Genomic DNA, 23,080 nt, shown 5'->3' on the forward strand with positions numbered 1-23,080 from the left:
ACATTCGCCCGTCAAAGAGAGTGTTTTCTAGTCTAGTCCTAATGAAACATAATGTCAGACTACTCAGGGGATTTTGTCGCTGGGGGCGTTTATTATGGTAATCCTCCCCTCCCACTATCTCCACGATCAGAATTTAATAGTTTTATCATGTGATGTCAATCGTCAGCCTTATCAAATTGCAAAGTTCACGAGCTCTCCAATTGATTTCGTCGCGGTTTTTATGAAGGCAATTGTAGATATCAGCATTAGATCCTGTAGGACTGGAATAGCTCAAAGACCCGTTTGATATGTAGTGATATCTCCTGCACGCACGGTCGTGTTCGCCAAACATGAAAGACATACAGACTGTAAGGTAAGGGAATACAGCAAGTTTGTCCTGCCGAGTTCTATGCTTTAAGTTCATATCATAACACATACGATTGTTATTATCCTCTCAAATGATTTGTTTCTCTAGGTTTTTCCTTATTGCCTTTGTGCTCGTGTTATGGCCAAACATAATAATCACGGTAAGTAAAACTCCTTTTTTATTCTTCCGGTGTACGTGAATTAATAGCACAGCATTTTTTTTTCTTGATATAAAGTATTTATCAGAAAAAAAAATTCAAATCGAATTATGTGGTGCTATCGTTTCAATCCAAACAGATTTAAAACCCAGACGCAATGCATTTTAGGTATGTTGACTTAGAAAGCTTAAGAATCCTTAAATATAAGGTAAATTAGCTTGCTAGGGGATTATAGAATAATCGCAAGATTGATGCGAAAATACCACACATTCCTTTTATTCTCGCAGCATTTCTATTTCGACCGCGTTCAATGATATATTTAAAATAAGTGAGGAAATTTAGTTATTTCACCTTAAGTTAGCGCTCCAAAATGAAGCCATTAAATTTGCTTCAGAAAGGAAAAGCATGTCCGTCGAAGGCTCCTTGTCAGCAAAAAAAGAGTCTTGTTTATTCACAACCCACCGAGAATTATCGTCAGTAGTGAGATTTCGGCTGGTGGCATTGAAAACTAAAACCCAGAGTATACAACAAAAAGTAACTACATACTGTGACCTAATCTCGGGTCAATTTTCGCGGTCTGGTTTTAGTTTTACCGGTATGAGTCCATTCGTATCTACAAAAGGCCAGGATTTTTCTTCAGAAATAAATAATCAACTAGCCATCAAATAAAGTGTGGGGTTTTACTATCAGCTCATTTTTTGCTGTTTCTTAACAAGCCAGCTTTGTAGAAAAGTTAACTATCATGTGGCTGATATTAACCTTTTCATCAATTATAGTATAAGTTTCTTGACGAAAGCTGTCGTAAAGATCTCCGAACAAGGCTAGATGAAATATTTGTAACACAACTCTCAGACTCTAAGAATGTCTGCGAGGCAGACTCCCAGTAGAGAACGTGCTGACATTTGACTGACGCTGGGAATTCGTTAAAAGAAATGTTTCATAGTTTCATCTAACGAGACTGAAAAATGTATTCCGGGGGAGAAGGAGATAGGCTGCGAAGTTTTTGGAGGGGGTGGGGGGTGGGGGAAGGGGGCTGTGCGGCGCGTTTCTCAAAACACTCGCCCAAATCCAAAGTATATGGCTTTCCATACCTTATTTCAGAACTGACCAAAAAATCAATACCATGCTCCTAACCTGAGCCAATAATCGATACCATATTTCAGAGTACGCACACGTCTCTTATAAAACTGTGACCTCAGCCACCAGGAATGGTACTGCATCTGTCGCAAATATATTTTAATACAAGGACAGGAACGAATTAACAGACGAAAAGTCTGTTCTATTTTGCAATCAATCCTTGTCTACTTTTGTGTCTTGATCGTTGCTTCATTCTTGATTTAATTTGCTAGCAGGGTGTTAAGAGACTAATCCAATTAAGTTTGATTGCAGTCGCGTACCACGGATGCTTAGCGTGACGGGGGAATAGTAGCACTTGGTAATCTGGTTTACATCTTAGTCCACATCTAACCCACTAACTGTTATTTCTGCTTCATTTATCCACTGAGAAAACAAACTATAGAGCAATTAGAGCTGACAAATGGCCTCCTTCCATTTTTCGCATACGTGGTACGTGAAAATGACCGACGATCGATAAGACATTTTGAGGAGTGTGGAAATTTACCAGCAGGATCATCGTTCCGGTTGCTTGCTTAAACATTTTATGGAAATTTACCACCTGAATTTCATCTCCTACCTTATACCCCCAGGGCAGGATAATGCCTATCAAAAGTTCGGTAGTACTGTGTGCGGCCCCAACGAGTATGCTTTTTCATTCACTTTGATCTGAAGTTGTGTATCGTTTGCACTCATCTCTGGTCTGAAATTGAATGTAATGTAACGTTTGCACAAAACTAGTTTTCCTCTTTAAAAACGGGTAATAAGAAGGCCTTCTCAAAGCAAAAGACAGCAGTTTTCCTCAGTTCCTACCGAGCAGATTTTCGTTGAATTAGTCACCGTTTTTTTTTTTTTTTGGAGAGGGGGTGGGTGGTTGGGTAGACCACTCAATAAGTAACATTTTTTGGTGTGATCTCCTGGTACGTTTGTTTTAAACATATAGCATTCTTAGAAATTCTGAACCTTTTTTAAGCAGGCGGAAGTCGAGCGCAACGAAAATGAGAGCCACGAACTTCGACAGAATTCCACAGACGGCGAAGAGTTTTACGAACAATTTTACGAATGGTCGGTCTGGAGTCCCTGCTCTAGAACGTGTGGCATTGGAATAAAATTCAAAGGGCAACTATGCCTCAGGTAAGAAGATTATTGATGTCCTCCATTATTGAAGCATTTAATAACCCTGGGAACCCCCAACCCTTTAATAAGCTGTAACATTAATCTGTACGTTTCAATGAACAGAGAAAACAAGGCACTGTGCGAAAAGAAATCCCGGATATATCAAACTTGTAATACACAGGTGAGAACCCACGCGTAGTTTATAGTTAATAGTCTGCATAAAACCGTCTATGGATGTCCTGTGCTCCAAATAAGAGGATAAGTTCGATTTCCACCGCCCTCTCAAGTTCTGTCTGCGTTCCTCCCAGCGCGGGCTCCATTCCCGAACAGCGGCTGGTAGTCGAGCCTATTAAGGGGACATCTCATTTGACTATATTCACAATCATCCAAGTCGAAGGAAACAAGAAGCTAAACAGATTTCCTTATTTTCTACAGGCTTGTCCTCAAAGGAGCAAGAATTTCCGTGATGTACAGTGTGGACAGTATAATGGCAGAGATATCTTTATCAATGGCGAAAGAGCAACGTGGAGATCATTTGTGAGAGGTATAAAAGCCACTGTCGACAAAAATTTTAAAAAGCTTTATTGGGCATATAATGGTTATCTAACAAACGCAGCTCTGTACTAAAATTGTTCGCTAGCGAAGACTAAGAGGCACATCTTTTATCATTTTAGAAAACCTCATTTTGTTGCCATTAATGCCTAAAGTTCTCTGAATTAACGGTATAACTAAACCAGGACATTACCATGGTAAACCAGCAAGTGGAGGAAAAAGTGCACCATGCCTGCTTTTTTTTTTTAGTAGCCATCTTGATTAGTCTGTCCAAACCATCTGAGAGACCGTGGAATGATTACTACACCATTGATCAATGTCAGTCAGTTACATAAGGGTAGGCTCAATAAAAAAAACAAAAAACGCCGGTAACTCGAATTAACGCCGGAGACGTTTATTTTATACTTCTCTCTGTGGACCCGGCGTTTATTTGGGACCCAGCGTTTAATCAAGAAAATACTCTAACTCCGGGTTTATTGAACACCACCAGGTGACAATCAGTGCCTGTTGTTCTGCTATCCGTACGGAGAAGATTTATTTTATTACTTTGGAAGAGCGAGAGATGGGACCCAGTGCTCCAAAGAACCTTACGGCGTTTGTGTTTTCGGAAGATGCAAGGTAATGATTTGAAAACTATAAACCGAAACGGAAACAGAAGTTATGTACGTAATGAAGTTGTTTACCGTGAATTATAACACAATCTTAACGGTTTGGTTGGTTTACGACGTTAAAAGGAGCGCAGTCACGGTATTTTGAGTTATTTTGTCCTCGAACAAAATGACTTTTAAATTGAAAGAAACCTGAAAATAATAGTTTTATAAGATAGACAAACACCAAAGAAACAATAATAAACCATAAAGGCACAAGGATGATTGAGGATGGAGACGATTGATTACAAACGACGAAGTTGAAAAACTTAGGCTTAACTTTTCAAGATAAACAAACCTTGAAGTATCTCCTTTAAACATCAGCCTTATGATGTCCCAGATGTCCATCACATAACTTTATTGGAGAGAAGTGACTCAACCTACATATATATATATATATATATATAGATATATATATATATATATATATATATATATATATATATATATATATATATATATATATAAAACGGTTATAAAATGCCTCAAGCCAACAAAGAATGCCACTGCGTCAGGAGGATCAATGAAGATTCACAGTCCAAGCCTCACCGCAAAAATGAATTTAAAAACGTTTGATAAAGCAAGGACGGACAACTTCTGACGGTAAAAAAAGTTAAAAATTTAATAGAAAAACGTTTCGGTCTTAGACCTTCATCAGTTACAAGAGAAAAAGGACGAAAACTAAGTTTAAATACGGTTACAGTGTGGGAGATTACGTAACGAAATGAAAAATACAATATTGTGCTATTAATACATCGTGATTAATACAATACAGGAAGAAAATGCAAAACGAGAAATACAATGCTGTACTATAAATTGCGTCATACAGGGTGATAATTAATAGACCAAACGAAAAGAATACAATACTGTGCATAAATTACATTATAGAGCGTGATAATTGCAGAACTAGGTTAAATTCAGCCTAAAAACTAAAAGAGTTAAAATAGATAAAACGGACTCTTGCAATGCGGTAAATATAACGGGAAAAATAGTTTGCAAAGATAAGCAGAAGAAACCTACGTTTACGCTGGACAAGGTTAATAACAAAATCCCAAATCGAGGCCTTTGGAGCATTAAAGGGTTGACAAACAACAAAATCCCTGGAGGGGCCCTTAAACAATAAGCTGTAATAAGATCCCAGGCAGGGCCTTTGAGCATACCTAACACCCAAAAAGCTGACAAAATCCAAGGAAGGGCTTGCAAGAGTCCGTATTATCTATTTTAACTCTTTTAGTTTTTAGGTTGAATTTAACCTAGTTCTGCAATTATCACGCTCTATAATGTAATTTATGCACAGTATTGTATTCTTTTCGTTTGGTCTATTAATTATCACCCTGTATGACGCAATTTATAGTACAGCATTGTATTTCTCGTTTTGCATTTTCTTCCTGTATTGTATTAATCACGATGTATTAATAGCACAATATTGTATTTTTCATTTCGTTACGTAATCTCCCACACTGTAACCGTATTTAAACTTAGTTTTCGTCCTTTTTCTCTTGTAACTGATGAAGGTCTAAGACAGAAACGTTTTTCTATTAAATTTTTAACTTTTTAACTTTTTTTACCGTCAGAAGTTGTCCGTCCTTGCTTTATCAAGCGTTTTTATATATATATATATATATATATATATTTTTTTTTTTTTTATGTAGTCTTAAAATAGGCAGCAGATTGTGAATGGAAAACGTTAATACCGAGGAAACGTGGGATATGGCGTATTTTAAGTGTTTTTTAAGATGTGATGCAAAAAAGACATTGTTTTCTTTGAGTATCAAGCATGGTATGATTGAACTTCAAGCTTTGAATATTTTCACGATTACATTAGGCCCTCTCTTTTCACGTCGTATAATTTATTACTCTTTTCACCTGGTTTAGCCTGTCGGATGCGACAACAAACTGGAGTCAGGAATACACATGGACAAGTGTCGTGTCTGTGGCGGAAACTCGACTACATGTCAACCAATCAGAGGAAGAGTTGAACGGTCACCGACTCAGTTTGAACGGCTTACTGGTAATAATAAAGTGTACTAATGTGTTAACTGTTTTTATTATTATTATTATTATTATTATTATTATTATTATTTTAATTTATATTATATTTCATAAATTAAAGTTCACAACTTTTCGCATTTAATCTAAACAGGATATGCAGAACTGATGGTTATACCAAAAGGGTCGACGAGTGTCTTTCTGACAGACAAGACTTGGAACTATTTAGGTAAATAGAAGCAAAGTTATATTTTTGTTTTCTGAGAAGTCTTGGTTATATAGCCACCGCTGAAGCATTAACTCTGTCTTTAAGTTAACAGAGATGATGACTAACTAACCAAATGAATATGACGAGCTAAAAAACTGACTGACTGATTGACTGACTAACCAACAGACTGACTGACTTGACTAGCTGGTCTGACTGGCCTGACTGACTTGACTGACTGACCGACCGACCGGCTGACCGAACGGCTGACCGGCTGACCGACTGACTGACCGACTGACCGACCGACTGATCGAGTGACTTTTATTTTATGTTATAACAATGTACATTTTTACCCAATGTAAATACATCATATCTTTTAATAAATTTTAGCTCTAAGGAGACAAAACGGTGCGTATATTGTCAATGGTAATCGCATCGTCAACTGGTCTGGTATCTTCAAAGCGGGCGACTTGGATATACAGTACAAAAGACTATCAAATAACATCGGGGAGACTATTCAAATATTTGGACCCACAAGTGAAAATCTATTTGTAACGGTAAGCCTCGCAAATTCTTATAAACCTTAGCAAAAGAATAATTGCTGCCATCTTCGCGTATTACTTGGTGCTTCAAATAAAAAAAATAAAAAAACACGCACACTAACGCTGAAAGCGCAAAGTTTATTTGAGGCCATGCCGCCCCCCTCCCCCACCACGGAGAATTTTAAAGTCACTGGTCCTCGGAAGTTTGATTTTATGCATTTGGAAGATCCTTCACAATGTAGAAGCCGCTTACTCATTCATTTAACATCTCTGGTCAATTTAGAGGGTTCCATCGAGGCGTTGCATGTATCTCAATTCCTAATTATCTTTACAGTGGCACCTCGATTTAACGAACCTCTATTTAACGAAGTCCTCGATATAACGAAGGACATTCTATGTCCCGGCCAAAGTTACAGTAAAATGTATGGAATAAAACCTCGACATAACGAACCTCGATATAACGAATTCTTCGATATAACGAACATAATCCGGAAGCCCAAACGTAAAATCTACCTCGATATAACGAATTACAATGTCAACACGCGACAGAAGACAAACGCTGAACAGATCAACAGTCAACAAGTCCTTGTAATCCTTATGGTAAAGAGACAGCAATCTTTCAGTCAACGGCTTATTATCTGTCATAGACATTGGCACTGTAGTATTTCGACATCAATTAACTTCTGCTCTATTCTCTTTGAAATCCGGAAATGTTGGGTAGTGCGACATAACAACACTAAAGGTCGTTTCCTCGTTTACATGGGCAATTTTCTTTATAACCTCTATGTTGCAACATTTTTAAATCGCTACTCTTAAAGTGTCGTTCTTTTGTAAACAAAAACTGCACGTCTGCTCAAAAGTGAAAATAATTGATACTGAAACCCACCATGTTTAATGAATTGCATCTCAAAATGCGACACTTCTGGGTGACGAAAATTGCATTGAATTGCGTGACAGAAGTCACCTGTGTTACAAATCAATCGTTAACTATGACCTCGATATAACGAAAATTTTGGTCGTTTCCCCTCAAATTCGTTATATCGAGGTTTTCGATTTAACGAACCCTCAATTTAACGAACAAATTTGGCCGGTCCCCAGCGACTTCGTTAAATCGAGGTTCCACTGTATAACTGACGCCATCTTGCATCCTGACGTAACGTGCAATTTCCGTCAAAAGTACAGAAATAATTTGTCTTAGTTCTTTACCGAAGCTTACTTTCCAGCAGTTTTGGGATGGTTAACTTTGAAGGATCTGTTATGATTTATCTCTTATATTAATCAATGTGAGAGATATTATCCAAAGACATGGTTTTCCAGCTCGTTATTGAGAGAGGTTTTTTTGACTTTGCTTTATGTCTACTTGAAATCCATAGTCACTGTTAATCACAGGGAAGCTGAACACAACCTTTGAATACTGGAAACCAGTTAGAGTAGGAAAAAATGAAGGAGGTACGTACGTTTGATTCTTCTGTTTAGTAAAGAAAAAGATAGTTGTATGAAATTGTAAATACTTTTCAGTGTCTTCTAAAAATTTAGAATTCAGAATTGCCTTCACTAAGGTAGAGAGTTTTAGTTTGATAACAAGGCACGGTTAGGTTTATTTTCAAACTTTTAATAGTGTTGTGAAAGCGAAATCACGCAACGGAATACTATTGCTGTTGTTGTTATAACGTCTTTTCTAGTTGTCGCTGTTGTTGTCTCCTATCAGATGAATATTTTTGTTTGGCTCTTTTCCATGTTTTACAGCTAGTTGAGCACATTTTGCTTTATATTAAAAAGCCTCAGGATGGCTTTACGGTGAAACCAAATTTCGTGAACTCCGTGTGGGAGTTCAGCTTCTCCTATAATCCCTAACCTTATTGTATTGACTCTCTGGCTAACCTCCTGCTTCCAAATATTGTCCTCTCTCAAACACATGCTAGATGCAACGGAAGCCGGGGATACCCTCCGAGTCAATCACTCGCCATTGCAAATGGGCTGGGGAAGCTGGACCGCTTGTTCCGCTTCCTGTGGCGGGGGTATCAAGGTCCGAGCTCGGTATCCCTCCATAAAGTCGTTCCGAGAAAAGGACACGGAAGTCAAGAAATGCAATGTTGAACCTTGCGATAAAATGGATGCTGCTTGGTCAGAGTGGGGGCTATGGGATGACTGCAGCGTAACATGTGGCGGAGGGGCCAGGATTAGGTTTCGGTATTGCAAGAAACACGGCGCTTCTGCCAGGTCTGGCTGTCCTGGTAAACGATATGAAGTGGAACTGTGTAATGTAGAGACATGCCCTGGAGAAGGTGGGTTGAGGCTCCCAACCGAGATAGACAAAGATTTTAATGACATTATACTACGCAGTTAACATTAGAATTGTTTTCTGACAGAATGAGGTACATAGAATCTAAAAAGGAGTAATTAGGTGTCAATATTCGCAATTAGGTGTCAATAGTCACAATAGAGGCTTATTGCCGTTCTATTTCAGGAAAGGTAAATTGAGGCTTTTTACCTCGACATTATTAGCTGATAAACCTAATTTAGTGAATTTAGCGAATTTAGTGCTGTAAACGATTGAAATGAAGTTGGTTTTTGGGCGCAAACAAGTAAGCGTCCATTACTTTTAAATGTTTCTATTTAGTAAATGTTTCTCTTTAGCCAAGTAAATGTTAACCCCTTTTGTCGGCTCATCGATATCTTTCACTTATTTCTTGGAACAGGAACAAGACCAAGTTCACCAGAAATAGACGGCCGCTCAACAGTAACCTCATCTCAAGCACTTCAAACACAGCAGACTGTGACAAGATTTATTGGCTCAACACCTGTTACCGCTTCGAGTGTAGTGACTTCTGTGTGGGAGACCTTTTCGGAATCGTCCAAAATGCCAGGAACAGTTTCTACTCGTACTAAAACTCCAAAAATACCTTTCGCTTCTCACTTGTCTTCTCAGTCATGTTCATTTCAAAATCCTGATGTATTCGCGGAGAGTAGTTCAGAGGATGTAAGACAGAAGACAATTTCGAGAGTACAAGAGCGTTATTCTTCGCCATCTACTTTGAACGTGAAACGTTTTACAGAATTTGCGCTACTTGAGTCCTCAACTAAACAAGCAATACCTTCTTTTGGAAGTAATGTTTCCACAACAACGCAAAAAGAGATGTCTACCATTCCCAGTAAATCGCGGGGTGTAGACGTTCACCAACAGAAGCTATCCGAGTCCTCGGTGAAACAGAAGTTTAGCCTGTCTGTTTCGCGTGTGACGCAAAGTACAATTACATCAGCTAAACTACTCAGCACTTCGTCAAAATTACCGGGTTTTGTGTTAAGTACTGCTAATATCACGAGAACTACTGTTGCGATTTTTCCAATCATTAGGCCGTCCCCGGTATCAACCGAGGATTGGTTTGCAACAACAAGGCACTTTAAATCACCAACACATTCAATAGAATCTGTCTCCTCACTGGTATCTGGTTTGGCGATTCCCTCAGATGTAGTTGGTGTTGGTACTGTTTCTATTTATGGATCCGAGGAAACTTTTAGCGACAAGAAACCTGTTCAGGCGTCATCAAGCAAGGATGAAGCTTTTGATGGCTCTTCTTCTTTCACGTCACATTCTATGGAGCTGGCAATGAGCACATACAGTACTACTCCGTCCGGGACATCACTTCAGAAAACGCGTTATGTTGTTACAGATATATTCCCAACACCATTTTTATACAGCAAGAAATCAACTGTTGTGAATAGTTCCTCACCTTCCGCTGTTGACCAAACGTCGATTTTACGAAGCACAAAGATCCGGTCTTTAACTCCCTTGATTAGTTTGGACAACCCTACGGTTTTTCCCAGCGGAAGTTTACGTGGTTACAAAACAGAGCAAATAGGGACTTTTAGCAGAAATGACCCTTTAACGCCAAGCCTAGCATTTGGCGCAAAGATAAATTCACTTATGAAAACTTCACCACAACGGAGTGTACAGGGAAGTCCAACATCCTTCTACGAATCGCCAGTTCGACGCAAACTTGATTCCACGATGCCACTGAAGAAAAATTCCACCTTTTTACTTTGGAAACAAACAATTGATAAATCACTTGATCCGAGAGTAACTTCTTCGTTTGGACCCGGGTCCCTTTCAGAGCTAATCACGGGAACCTCTTTTTCCGAAAATGCGACTGAAACGTTCAGCTCGTCGCCGTTGGTATCATCGGCAATTGACTATTTCAAGACCCCAGAAGTCATTTCCAGCACTAGGTCAAGAACAATAGGACTAAGTGAAAAAACTATCGACCTAAGAAGTTTAGTTTCAAGTACCTTGAGCACTGATATGCCTTTAAAACGTTCGCCCTCGAGGCTAAAAGTGCCGTCGTCCGTATCATCATTGCAAAGGTCAAAACTACCATCCACGCCTTTTGTCGCTCAAAGAAAAGCATCGCTGCCTTCTTCCAGTGTCATTAAATCTTCTAGCGCCACTGAAGGAGGATATCTTCATTTCACGACATCAACGTCTCAACCGCCAAGGTTGGAATTAAAAGGAGAAACTATTACCAACTCTGTATACTCTATTGAAAAATTAACATCAAGACCACATGTGCGATCATCACGATCAACTACGAAGACGTCAAAGTTACTGCTGAGAACCCAGGCCACTCAGATAACCTCATCACTGTCTTCGTTCGTCACTAAACACGATTATGTTTATTTCACAACATCATCGTATCCACTTATAAGCTCGCCTCTAAAAAGAGAGGACTTGACGCGTGCATCATCGAGTCAACGCACACAATCATTTACACTGATAGCTCAAACTTCAAATCTGTCAATAACACATTTAGCCACCGATTTCAAACAACTGTTGTCTGAGTCCAAAATCTTGAAGCCTGCTATTGACACTGAGGGTGGTCGTCTTTTTTTGCCTTCAGAAACATCTCGGTCAGTAGCGTCAATAGTTGAAGAGGAGTTAATTACCAGGCCTTTGCATTCGTTAACAAGTTTGACGCCAAGGCCAATTATGCCGTCATCAATGTCTACATCTAGGACGTTGAAACTGCCTTTTACTTCTATTTTCGGTGAGATAAACTCATCACTGTCTTTGTCTAGTTCTGTAAAGTCTTCTGTTGTAGCTCAAGCCCTCTATATTAATGTCCCAACGTCTAGTATTTTGAAATCTTCCAGTGAATTTCAAGGTGATCGTCGCCTCCTCGAAACTTCGCCGCCTCTGAGTTTAATATCAACGTTTACAACAGAAAACACGGAAACTCAGGCCTTTCTGGACGATTTAGTAACGTCGTCAAGGCAAGTACTGTTATCACCGTCTCCACAGCCCAGCTCACTACTACAAGTAGAAGCCACACCAAGCCTTCTGGCTAAAACAATTTCGTCGTCGAAGCATGAAGAGCTGTCACCACCGCCTCTTCATGTCAGCTTAACAAGGAGAGTGGAACCAACGATAAGCCCTATGAATTCTTTGTCAAGTTTATCACTTATGCAAAGCATGCTAGTGTCAGTATTTTCACAATCTACCTCAGCACAGGAAATACAACCCACGCAAAGCCATCCGTATTCTCTTACGAGTTCCATGTCATTACAACGTTTGCTATCATTACTCTCTTGGTGGTTTACCTCAGCACTGCAAAGGGAAGGCACAGAAAATCTCGTAGGTTCTGGGCGAAGTTCACCATTAACGAAATGTATCTCATCATCCATGTTTCCACTGCTTAGCTCAACACTACCCGTAGAACCCACAAAAAGCTTTTTGGATGCTTCAACAAGTTCTACATTGTTAAAGGTCAGTCCCTCGCAAAAAATGGGGGCCATAACAAGCCTGCCAGTTTCTTTGAGACGTTTGTCTTCAGGGCAACATACAGGAAATGCAGTATTCCCGCAATTAAGCTCTCCACTGGAAGAAAAAGTCACGACAAGCCCTATCAATTCTTGGGCCAGTTTGCCGTCAAGACAACACCTAATGGAAGTATCGACTGTGATAAGCCCCTTGGATTCTTTACAAAGTTCGTCGTCAAGTCAGTATATCTTGTTGTCGCCTTCCACATGGCCTAGTTCAGCACTAAAAGAACAATCCACTACGTGCTATTTGGAATCTTCAGCCAGTTTGCTGTCAAGACAACAAATTTTATCACCAGTAAATTCGAGCGCTACCTCTGCATTGAATGTAGAATCAACGACAGACGTCGTCAATTTTTCAAGATCTTCATCTTCAAAGCATCAAATTCCATCGTTGCCCTCTCTACAGGTTAACTCGGCACCTAAAAATGAAATCACTAGAAGTTTTATGGATTCATTACGACCTTCTCCGTCAAAGCAAGAAATGGCATCTTTGTCTTCTACAGAGTTTAATGCTGCATCCAAGATACAAATCACGGGAAGCATTATGGGTCCAGCAACAACCACTTCCTCAAAGCATGACATGCCATCTTTGTCGGTTCCACAAGCTAGCTTAACACCAAAGGAAGAGCCAAAGACAGGTGTTATGAGTTCATTTGCAACATCCTCGTCAAAGTTAGAAATACCATCTTCGCCTTCTTCGCAGTTTAGCTCAACACCTAACTGCGAAATTACGAAAAGCCTTAGGGATTCAGTGAAAACTTCTTTAACAAAGCATGAAATGCAATCATTGCAGCCTCCAAAGGCAAACTCCACATCTAAGGTAGTAGACACGATAGGCTTTATGAATTCATCAAGAACTTCCTCGTCAAAGCAGGAAATGCAATCGTTGGGGTCTTCACACTTGAGCTCAACATCTAAACTCGAAGTCACAAGAAGCCTTACGGATTCAATGAGGACCTCTATATCAAAGCACGAAAAGCAACCACTGCTGCCTCCAAAGGCAAGCGCAACACTTAAACTCGAAGTCACAACAAGCCTAACAGATTCAATGAGACCTTCTTTATTAAAGCATGAAATGCAATCACTGCTGTCTCTAAAGGCAAGCTCCACACCTAAACTCGAAGTCACAACAAGCCTTTTGGATTCAATAATAGCTTCGTCAAAGCATGAAATGCCATTAGTGCCGTCTCCACCGCTTAACTCGGTACCTACAGTACATGTAGAACTCTCGACCACCATTATGGCTGCATTAACAACCTTATCTTCCATGGAAAAAATACCATCTTTGTCGTCTCCACAGGCTACATCAGCACCGAAAGTAGAATTCATAACAAGCCTCTTGGAATCATTCAGGACTTCCTTGTCAAAGTCATCGCCCTCTCCACTGTCAAGTTCAGCACCGAAAGTAGAAATAAAGACAAGTGTTATGGATTTGTTTTCCATTTCCTCGTTTAAGCATAGAACGCCATCGCTACCACCACAACAGTTAAGCTCAGGCGCCACGACAATGATTCTGGAGGATTCTATAACAAGCTCGTCATCGCATCATCACCCATTACCTACAACAGAATTCACGACAGCGATTATTGGTTCATTAACTGTCTCATTGTCAAAGCAAGAAATGCCATCTTTAGCGTCTCCACAAGCTAAATCGTTACCGAAAGTAGAAATCACGACAAGTCTCATGGAATCATTTAGAACTTCCTTGTCAAAATCATCGCCCTCTCTACTGCCAAATTCAACACCAAAAGTGGAAATAAAGACGAGTGTTTTGGATCTATTTCCAACTTCCTCGTTAAAACATGAAACTCCATCATCATCAACTTTACAGTTAAACTCAGAAGTCACGACCAGGATTCAGGAGGATCCTTTAACAAGCGCATCATTACATCATCACCAAATATTGGAAGTGGCATCCACGAAAAGTTTAAAGGTTATCTCAACAAGTTCGTCGTCAAGGCAACACGTGATATCTTCATTTTCTCCACATTTAAGCTCTTTAGTGAAAGTAGAAGCCCCAAATCGTCTTTTGAATTCTTCAAGAGCTCTGTCTTCGAGGCAACGCTCGTTATCATCAACGTTTGCACTGAAAGTAGAATCTTCAATAAACGTTTTGGATTCTTTAATAAGTTCGTCACCGAGGCAAATATCCCCACAGCCAAGTTCGGCAGTTAAAGAAGAACCCTCGACAACCCTTATGCATTCCGTTACAAGTTCACCGTCAGGGCATTACATCGTACTCTCAATGTCACCAAGGTTAAGCTCAACGCTGAAAGTTGAAGCCATGACAACCTCAGTTGAATCACTAACAAGTTCCTTGTCGAGGCAACATATACTTGCGTCGTCTCCGCAGCTAAGTCCACCACTGATAACAGACGCCGCCACAGCAAACATGGATTCTTCGAGGAAGAAAATACTATCATCGCGTTCTTCGCAGTTGAACCCCTCAATAGAGGCAGAATACACCTCAGGGCTTAAAGACTCACTGAGACGTTTATCGTCAAGGCAACCCATACTATCATCCACAGCTCCACAATTTAGTTCAGTATTGAAAGTTGACGCCACGACAAGTCACATGGAATCTATGTCAACAGGTTCGTTGTCAAGGTCAGATAAGAAAGACAAGCTCTCCCCAAGCCTTGTGGGTTCTTTCACGAGTTCGTTGACAGAACCGTCCCAATACATTGTATTGTCAGTATCAACAGTGCAGACCTCAAAACTGCCTACGAAACCCTCGGCTAGCAAAGTCAACTCATTGCCTATTCCAAGTATCTTCACGTCGTCAATCTTTAATAAAGAGGATTATACGTTTTTCACTACTCCAACGTCTTCCCTGTTAAGTTCTACACCGACAATGGAATCGTCACAAAGATTTTTAATCTCATCTAGTTCTTTATATACTAGCGTGTTGCAAGAAAGATCAACAGCCGATCAATCGGTTAGTTATGAAAGACATTTCACCAATTCCTTAAAAGAGGGCGACTACTCTTTAACCTTGGTTTCCAGAGAGGAAAGGCACCAAACAGTTACTGCAATAATGGACGCACCAAGCATTCCTTCGTCAGCCTTAAAAACGCAAGTATCGATAATGGTTCCATCAAGTTCGGAACCAGCGTCAGTGAAAGCGGCTGCTGCTCCAACTCCGACAGCTGTTCAGGAAGAAAAATGTGAGTCATTCTCAGAATGTTAAAAAGTTAAAATGTTAAATGTTGAATGTTTATAGTGGTCGATCGCTTAGCTGCAACTAGCTAGTTCTCAGGCATGCCACTTACATGTACACTGAAAGGAAGAAATATTTCAAATAAACATAATAGGCCTAAAAATCCTAACTGACGGAGGCAGACCAGTTGGCTATTTTCAAACATGACGGAGGAGTGGAATTAACTAGGGTCTACCGAGAAACAACTCTAGCTTAATGGTCAGCTCAGAGGAAAGGTTTTCCGTCGACGGAAAATATTTTTGCCCGTATCTTACAATAACAGATCTCTAACTCAGATAACATGATGCATATTATGGTCTTTACATATCACCTATCGTAAACGTTAAATAGTAATAGTGTCTGGGACAGCCAAAGCCATTCGTACATCTACTGGATGGCAATACGTTATGACTCGCACCTTTAATTGTAAAGGAGAGAAACGTTTGTGCCATTTAACTTTTACCAATAATTACTCTTTCTTGAGTATGAAATAATAGGGAGGGAAACTTTGAAAGATGTTTAATTAAAAGTACTAGGAAAGGAAGAGGGGGCGAAAACCGTTACCCTGCTAACAGTGAGATAGGGCAAATTCATACTAATAAATAAATGTCTGTGTTCCTCTACAGCAACTGAGTGTCCTCCATGTGATTTGTCGCAGCGACCGAAAGAGAAGTACTGTTATAGTGATTATGGTATGTTCGGGGGTTTTCTACTCTATTTAAATTGATTTTTTACACGTTTAATTATTTTAAATAATCTCGAGTTTAGACCATTGCTCAAAAATTGTCTTGTTTCATATTTGAAATTTTGTAATGTTTGAAACATAGTTCTCTTAATTGTTTTAAATTTTTAAGGTAGCCTCTTTGGCAAAAGTGACCAGCATCTAATTTCTCCTCATAAAGTCAGTGTAAAATAAAACCTGAAACAGTTCACCAGAATTTGACACTGATCAGGAAGGGAGTTCTTTGTTTGAATGGTCCCTGATTGCCAACTTAGAGCGGTTTTCAATTGATGGTCGAGAGTAATCAGGAATTACTGTGGTTTTGATTTTGGTTTTACTGCGGTTTGTGATTGGCTGAGTAGTATAATTGGTAAGTAGTTCGTCTGAGTTTGGTTTTACGACACCCAATAGAAAACCGCTCTAAGGTGAAATTTTCCAGCCCAGTCCTCTTAGGCCAAAATTTATCATCAATAAATGATTTAATGATATAAAATGAAAACAGCCAGGAAGATTAATTTCTGGTCTATAGATTAAAAGACATAAAGAAGCTTAGGGGATTCGGAGCCATTCATGAATTTGTCTTGTCAAACAGCTTCAGTAAAAATTCAAGTAAAACTGTAACTGTTTTTCTTATTTACAGCTGTACTTGTGAGAATCAGATCTGAAGCACTCGCAGTCGAAAATCAAACCTCCTATGCTACCAAAGTCAGGAAAGTCTACAAAACAAATAAACCGATGAAGAAGAAGCCGGAGATACGATTAAACCACGGAGGATGTAACTGCAGAACGGACCTCTCGATGAAAAAAGATTATCTTGTGTTTGGTAAACACGTTCCCTGGAACGGGACGATAGGATTCTTAGAGGTTAATAGAGACAGCTTTGTGACCGAATGGGATGGTACGTTAGAGAAGGAAATAGACCAGTTGGAAGGATATTGCTCACTGAATTCTATGATTCCTACTCCACGCAGGTCATCGACTATTACTTTTAGCTCTGGTGCATCTATGCATTCCGTGAAGAAAGCAACTACCACAGGTAGGTTATCTTATTCAATCCAGAAAGCAGAATGTTATCATCAAACAATATAAAGGACAGTAAGCATCTCTGGTTTAAATTCACATCCACCGGAACACATGGATAGAAAACAAATTTCTGATATCTATTCAACAAATGATAATTACATTTCCGTTTCCTAACATCCAGCAAGCACTCTGACATTCTTTTAATCTAGCTGTTGCCATGGAGACATAATGTTGCTTAGCAACTTCTGATTTAATCCTTGGGCTCTGTCAACGCGAAAAATAAATAATGTTTAAAAAAATGTTGAGCGCCGAACATAGATGAAGGTAAAATATGTTAGGTCATACGCTCGATCGAACCTCCCAATTAAGAAAAGTTGTTTGATGAGATACCCTTTTCCAAGGTCATAGAAAAAACGAATAGAACATAAATGTTAAAGGAAAATGTGTCAGTTGTCCAAATTTCATGTATCACTAAGAACAGTTCAACGTGGAACGAAAAAGATGGGTTTGAAATCCTCGGCAGCGCTAAGTGACCGACGGCGAGCACAGGAATCAGTTCTCCATGTTAAGGTGACACTGAGAATGATGATAATTAGTGGTGATTGATCCTCGGCACAAATTAAAATAGTAACAGAATGTCGTTTGATTGACTTTACAGCGTTGCTGTCGACTCGCAGTAACATTCAAGTCGAAACGCCTTCTTCACGTAATTGGACAGAAGCTAGTACAACAGAGCCTTCAGCAACAACCAGTGCGGTTGAAGGTTAGTGTATTTCTGTCCTCAGATTCCCCTCTTGCCAACTAGTTACCGGTAACACCAAACGTTTGAGCGCTTGAGAATTTAAGAGGTTACAGTTTATGACAGCAATGGCATCTGTAGAGCCATGCAAGAGCGAGAAGCCCATTTGTCTTAGCCTAACTAGAATGCGGTTCTTTCAAACTTACCCTCGTTTGAGGGAAAGTTTGAAGGGTTAGTATTAAGAAAACCCAAAGCCCCGTTCAGGGCAAATAAAAAGTCGTCTATTAACGATATGTGACTGCGCTCGTTTATTGAGTTCGAACGATTATGCGGCTTGTTGCTAGCTAGATGGTGTCTCCGCATTGCCAAGTAGATTGTGAATTTCGCATTCTCCATAGAGCCTTCGGGATTTTATCCGTTGCCTCATTTATAAATGCCTACTCGCGCTAGTTGGTAGTACGCTACTTCTTGTTGATTCTGTGCTCTAAACGTTACTGTGACGATAAAGGAGCCAATTGTGGCTATAAATGTTTATTACCTACCATGGATATATAATATTTACTAATTTGTGTTAAGAATGTACTTTTATATGATCGAAAATTTTTGTCTAAACCCAAACATAAAAATGATTCTTGTTCATTTTCACAGAAAAATGTGGGCCTTGCGAGATTGCTATTAAACGAACCAGAGCTTACTGCACCAGTAATTTTGGTGAGTCAATTCAATGTCATTATATCTCAATTTAACCATTGCTAGTGGCAACTCAGCAATTAAAGGATCTCAGTACAAGGGGAAAGATATGTCATTATAATCGGCGTCTTCTTTAGACGCGTTGTTGAATTTCGTCAATAAAAGGCGGGAAACAGTTTTTTTTTTTAAGAACGACTGGCCCATAACTCTACGCGCACCGCGCACAACCGAGGGACGCCTGAGGACGAGATAGGATTCTATAAGAAAAAAAAATAATGTAGATCCACTTCTAATGTATTTTTTTGTTGTTGTTGTTGTTTTCTCTCATTCTATTGCAGTGATTCATGTCGAGATCTTGTCGGAGGCTATGAACGAATTTAATCACGACGCAAACTATCGCGTCCGCTTAATTCACACCTTCAAGTTGACAAGCGGAGTAACAACAGTAAGAAGTGTCTGGATTCTAGGTAATCAATGTCACTGTCCTCTACTTCTCCCTGGAAAACAGTACCTCTTGATGGGTCGGCTGGGAACGCGCGCGGGCTCATCTGAGCCGATAGCAGAGATAAATCGACAAAGTTACGTCGAAGTATGGAAAGCATCAATAATTCGTCGCCTGCCAGCCTTAATGAAAAGATGTCCCTTGAAGACAACACAATCTTCTTCGCTTGCAAGGCAGACCACCAGATTAACCACGGGTATATTATACATTTCATATGTGTCATTTGATATAGTTTCAGAATCTTTCGTGTTTAATCTGATTATATCTTAACTGATACCCTGCAAGGTCCCTTGGTCTAAACTGTTCAGTTGCCATCGTTTTAAGATTCGTTTTCGACAGAAATCCGATTAATGTTTTACAGGTCAGTGGGCAGAATTCAAATAACAAAACCCGGCAAATTTTATTGAGCAGTATTTACTTTTAGTTTGAAATATCTCAGCGTATAATAACGAAAAATAAACCAAACCTAGAATAGTAATCAACCTCAGATTTCTTCTTTATGAAAATTCTTATAACAATCCCTCATGCAAAGAGCAGTTGCTTTAAGTTTGTTTAAGGAATTCATATGTAGCCAGATAAATCATCGCTCATTTATCTTTATTTTTTTTCTTTTCTTTCGCTTGGTGAATCCGACTAATGTAGCCGCTGTCCCATCAACAACGGGACCACGAACATCAACAGAAAAGACTTCAAGTCAGTTGCTCACCACCACACAACCAGCATCAACACCACCAGGTAAACGTAAGAGCTGAGTGCTAAGCTACATTATAATTCTCACAACTTATTGCTATATATTTCACTTCGTGTTAGTTCTGAGAATTTGGCGGCTCATCAAGACTTTTCCTAGCGTATGATGTTCTTTATTCTCAACACCTGTATACTCGACAATGTCTTGATATTATCGGGAGAAGGTGTAAGTTCATCACTCTGGAGAATCTTAATTTACTCTGTGGTAACCGTGCTAGTAAAAAAGCCAACATTGTGATAACAAAAAGTTTTTCAAATACAAACGAGCTTTCTGACAATTCTGAAAGTCAAACATAGCTGTATAAAGGCTTTATGTAAATCTAAAATGACATGTTTCCAAGCCCCCAAGGTTCACGGAAAGAGAATTGTAAACGACATTGCGAAAACAAAGAGGTATCACTTTCATGTTCTACAGAAGTTACGGAGGGGCTCTGCATCAGTTGCGATCTTTCAGATGGCATTTTAGTACTATTTATTATATTTTCCGATATGACCATATCTCTTTGAACAGAACACGCAAAGGCAGCAAATTTGTTTCTCTCCCCCTCCATGCATGTCCATGGTTGATGCAAAGTAGTCAAGTGGCAAGGGCATTAGATTTCAGATCTGGCTGTTAATGGTTTTTAAGCCCTAGTCTTTCTCTAGATACTTCACCGCAGAGTACTTTGCTAGCGCTGTTACTTAGTTCATTTGCTATTTTACCTGTAATTGACGATTCCTGTGCTTTACTTACATACATTCTTCTCTTTTCCTACAGTAAAGTGCCGCCGACCCTGCCGAATAACAAAGAAACGAAACAAGAGCTACTGCGAAAGTGATTTTGGTAAATAAGCCTACCTTAACTTGAGCAAGTGAAAATTGCTTTATATTTTCTTTCGAATGGATCCCAAGCAAATGCATAACCATGTTAAGAAAAACAAGAAGTATAGTTATTCGAGCATTGTACAGGCTCTTCTTTAGATTAAAGGCCAGGCTTAACAACAACTGAAACTCGTACCATGTTGCCTTTTCAAAGAACCACAGAAACTCATTTTTCAAGCTGTTTCCTCAAAACGTCACATCCTAGCATCTCTTTTAACCATACATGTATCTTTATTTTACTCTCCAGTTATACGAGCAAGAATATTGCGAGCATCGTTCAATGATAATCATCGAGAAAGAAAATACCTGGTGAGGATCATTAAAGTGTTCAAAAGCATTGTGGACCTCCAAGTACAGGAGAACATTTTCGTGGTAAATGATGTTTGCCAGTGTCCGAAATTGGAACTTCGAAAACAGTATGTAATCATGGGAACAGTGGAGACTATGTCCATCACTGATATTCGGCTGGTAATTCCCCCAAGACCGTTTGTTTGGATGTGGAAATCAAGGATGGAAGCAGGACTTGCATCAGTTTCCTGTGGTACCTGAAGAGACTCGAATTTGATCTGCAAAAATATTCATTCGTAGGAGTATATGGTGGTGTATTGTCTCTGCCCCCCCCCCCCCTCCTACACACAGTTTGATAATGTGTTTGTTACATGGCAAAAAAACTGCAGAACAGAGAAACTTAACAGGAAAACCATAAAGCTTATAGTATTTACTGTCCGAGAATATAAAAAGATGTTTATTTACACGCACTGCGAGTGCCTGATGGAAAATTGCATAGGAGGTATTGCACAAGACCGCTTGCTTCCCGCGCGTTTGACTGGAAAAGCTTACGTTTCGTATGAGCGTGTGGTATAATACGTGTCTTAATCATAGCATTTACAAATTCCTCCAATGTGACTGTTACATAAACTGCTACATCAGTTTTGCTTTAATTAATCTGCAAAGTTGTAATCGGACGGTGTAATTGGACAGTTGGCTGTAGTCCAACACGTTGAATGTTATTTTAGTTTTGTTTTGAAAAAATTAAGTAATAAACTTAAAAAAACACTATAACTGTTGCAAAGTCTGTCATTTTTTCATAGCACATTTCCCAATGCAAGATTAGCCTGTACATAAAAACTGCATTTCATGTGCATATAGGTAGCGTTAAATTTGCTACCCAATTCAAGGAGTCACCCTGCAGCCCAGTGGCTACATTTTCGAGGCTCGGTTCGGAAGGGCATGGCGTTCAGTCCCCCCGCAGAGGGACTTCGAATTTTTTTTCCTGTGTTTTTTTTTTCTTGAACGTTATTTTTGTTTTGTTTTGTTTCGAAAAGATCAAATAACGGACTTAAGAAAACTTTTTAACTGATGCAAGGTCTTTAATATTTTCGTAGCACATTTCCCAATGCAAGATTAGCCTGTCAACAAAAACTGCATTTCATGTCCATATAGCTAGCGTTAAATATGCTACCCAATTCAAGGAGTCCCCCTGTAGCCTGGTAGTTACATTTCCGAGCTTCGGTTCGGAAGGGCATGGCGTTCAGCCGCAGAGGGACTACAAACTTTTTAGGCTGTTTCTTTTTTTTTCTTTCACGTTATTTCTGTTTTATTTTGAAAAGATTACAAAATGAACTTACAAAATCTCTATAACAGATGCAGGGTCTCTCATTTTGTCATAACACATTTCCCAACGCAAGATAAGCCTGTCAATAAAAACTAATTTTCACGTGCATGTAGGTAGCGTTAAATTTGCTACCAAATACAAGGAGTCCCCCTGTAGCCCAGTGGTTACATTTCCGAGCTTCAGTTCGGAAGGGCATGGCGTTCAGCCCCCCGCAGAGGGACTCCAAATGTTTTTGGCTGTTTTTTTTTTTTTTTTAAAATAATGGACTTAAAAAAACTCTATAACTGATGCAAGGTCTGTTATTTTTTCATAGCACATTTCCCAATGCAAGATTAGCCTGTCGATAAAAACTACATTTTATGTGCATATACGTAGCGTTAAATTTGCTACCCAACTCAAGGAGTCCCCCTGCAGCCCAGTGGTTAGATTTCCGAGCTTCTGTTCGGAAGGGCATGGCGTTCAGCCCCCCCGCAGAGGGACTCCAAATTTTTTGGCTGTT

General features: G+C 39.5%; 1 protein-coding gene across 1 annotated transcript; it reads left to right on the forward strand.

The window, feature by feature from the left end:
- Nucleotides 1-329: 329 nt before the first annotated feature.
- On the forward strand, nucleotides 330-21,582 carry LOC145488832 (uncharacterized). Its single transcript, XM_081467698.1, has 20 exons — nucleotides 330-352; nucleotides 455-506; nucleotides 2,593-2,750; nucleotides 2,856-2,913; nucleotides 3,168-3,276; nucleotides 3,775-3,902; nucleotides 5,807-5,942; nucleotides 6,075-6,149; nucleotides 6,516-6,682; nucleotides 8,041-8,116; nucleotides 8,590-8,952; nucleotides 9,367-15,651; nucleotides 16,310-16,375; nucleotides 17,045-17,440; nucleotides 18,086-18,190; nucleotides 18,815-18,877; nucleotides 19,195-19,554; nucleotides 20,001-20,093; nucleotides 20,863-20,928; nucleotides 21,214-21,582. Exons 1-20 carry the CDS (start codon nucleotides 330-332, stop codon nucleotides 21,513-21,515), a joined length of 9,081 nt encoding a protein of 3,026 aa, XP_081323824.1. The 3' UTR covers nucleotides 21,516-21,582.
- Nucleotides 21,583-23,080: the final 1,498 nt, after the last annotated feature.

Source organism: Orbicella franksi, chromosome 1 (assembly GCF_964199315.1).
Source record: "Orbicella franksi chromosome 1, jaOrbFran1.1, whole genome shotgun sequence".
In the NCBI taxonomy this organism is placed as follows: Eukaryota; Metazoa; Cnidaria; class Anthozoa; order Scleractinia; family Merulinidae; genus Orbicella; species Orbicella franksi.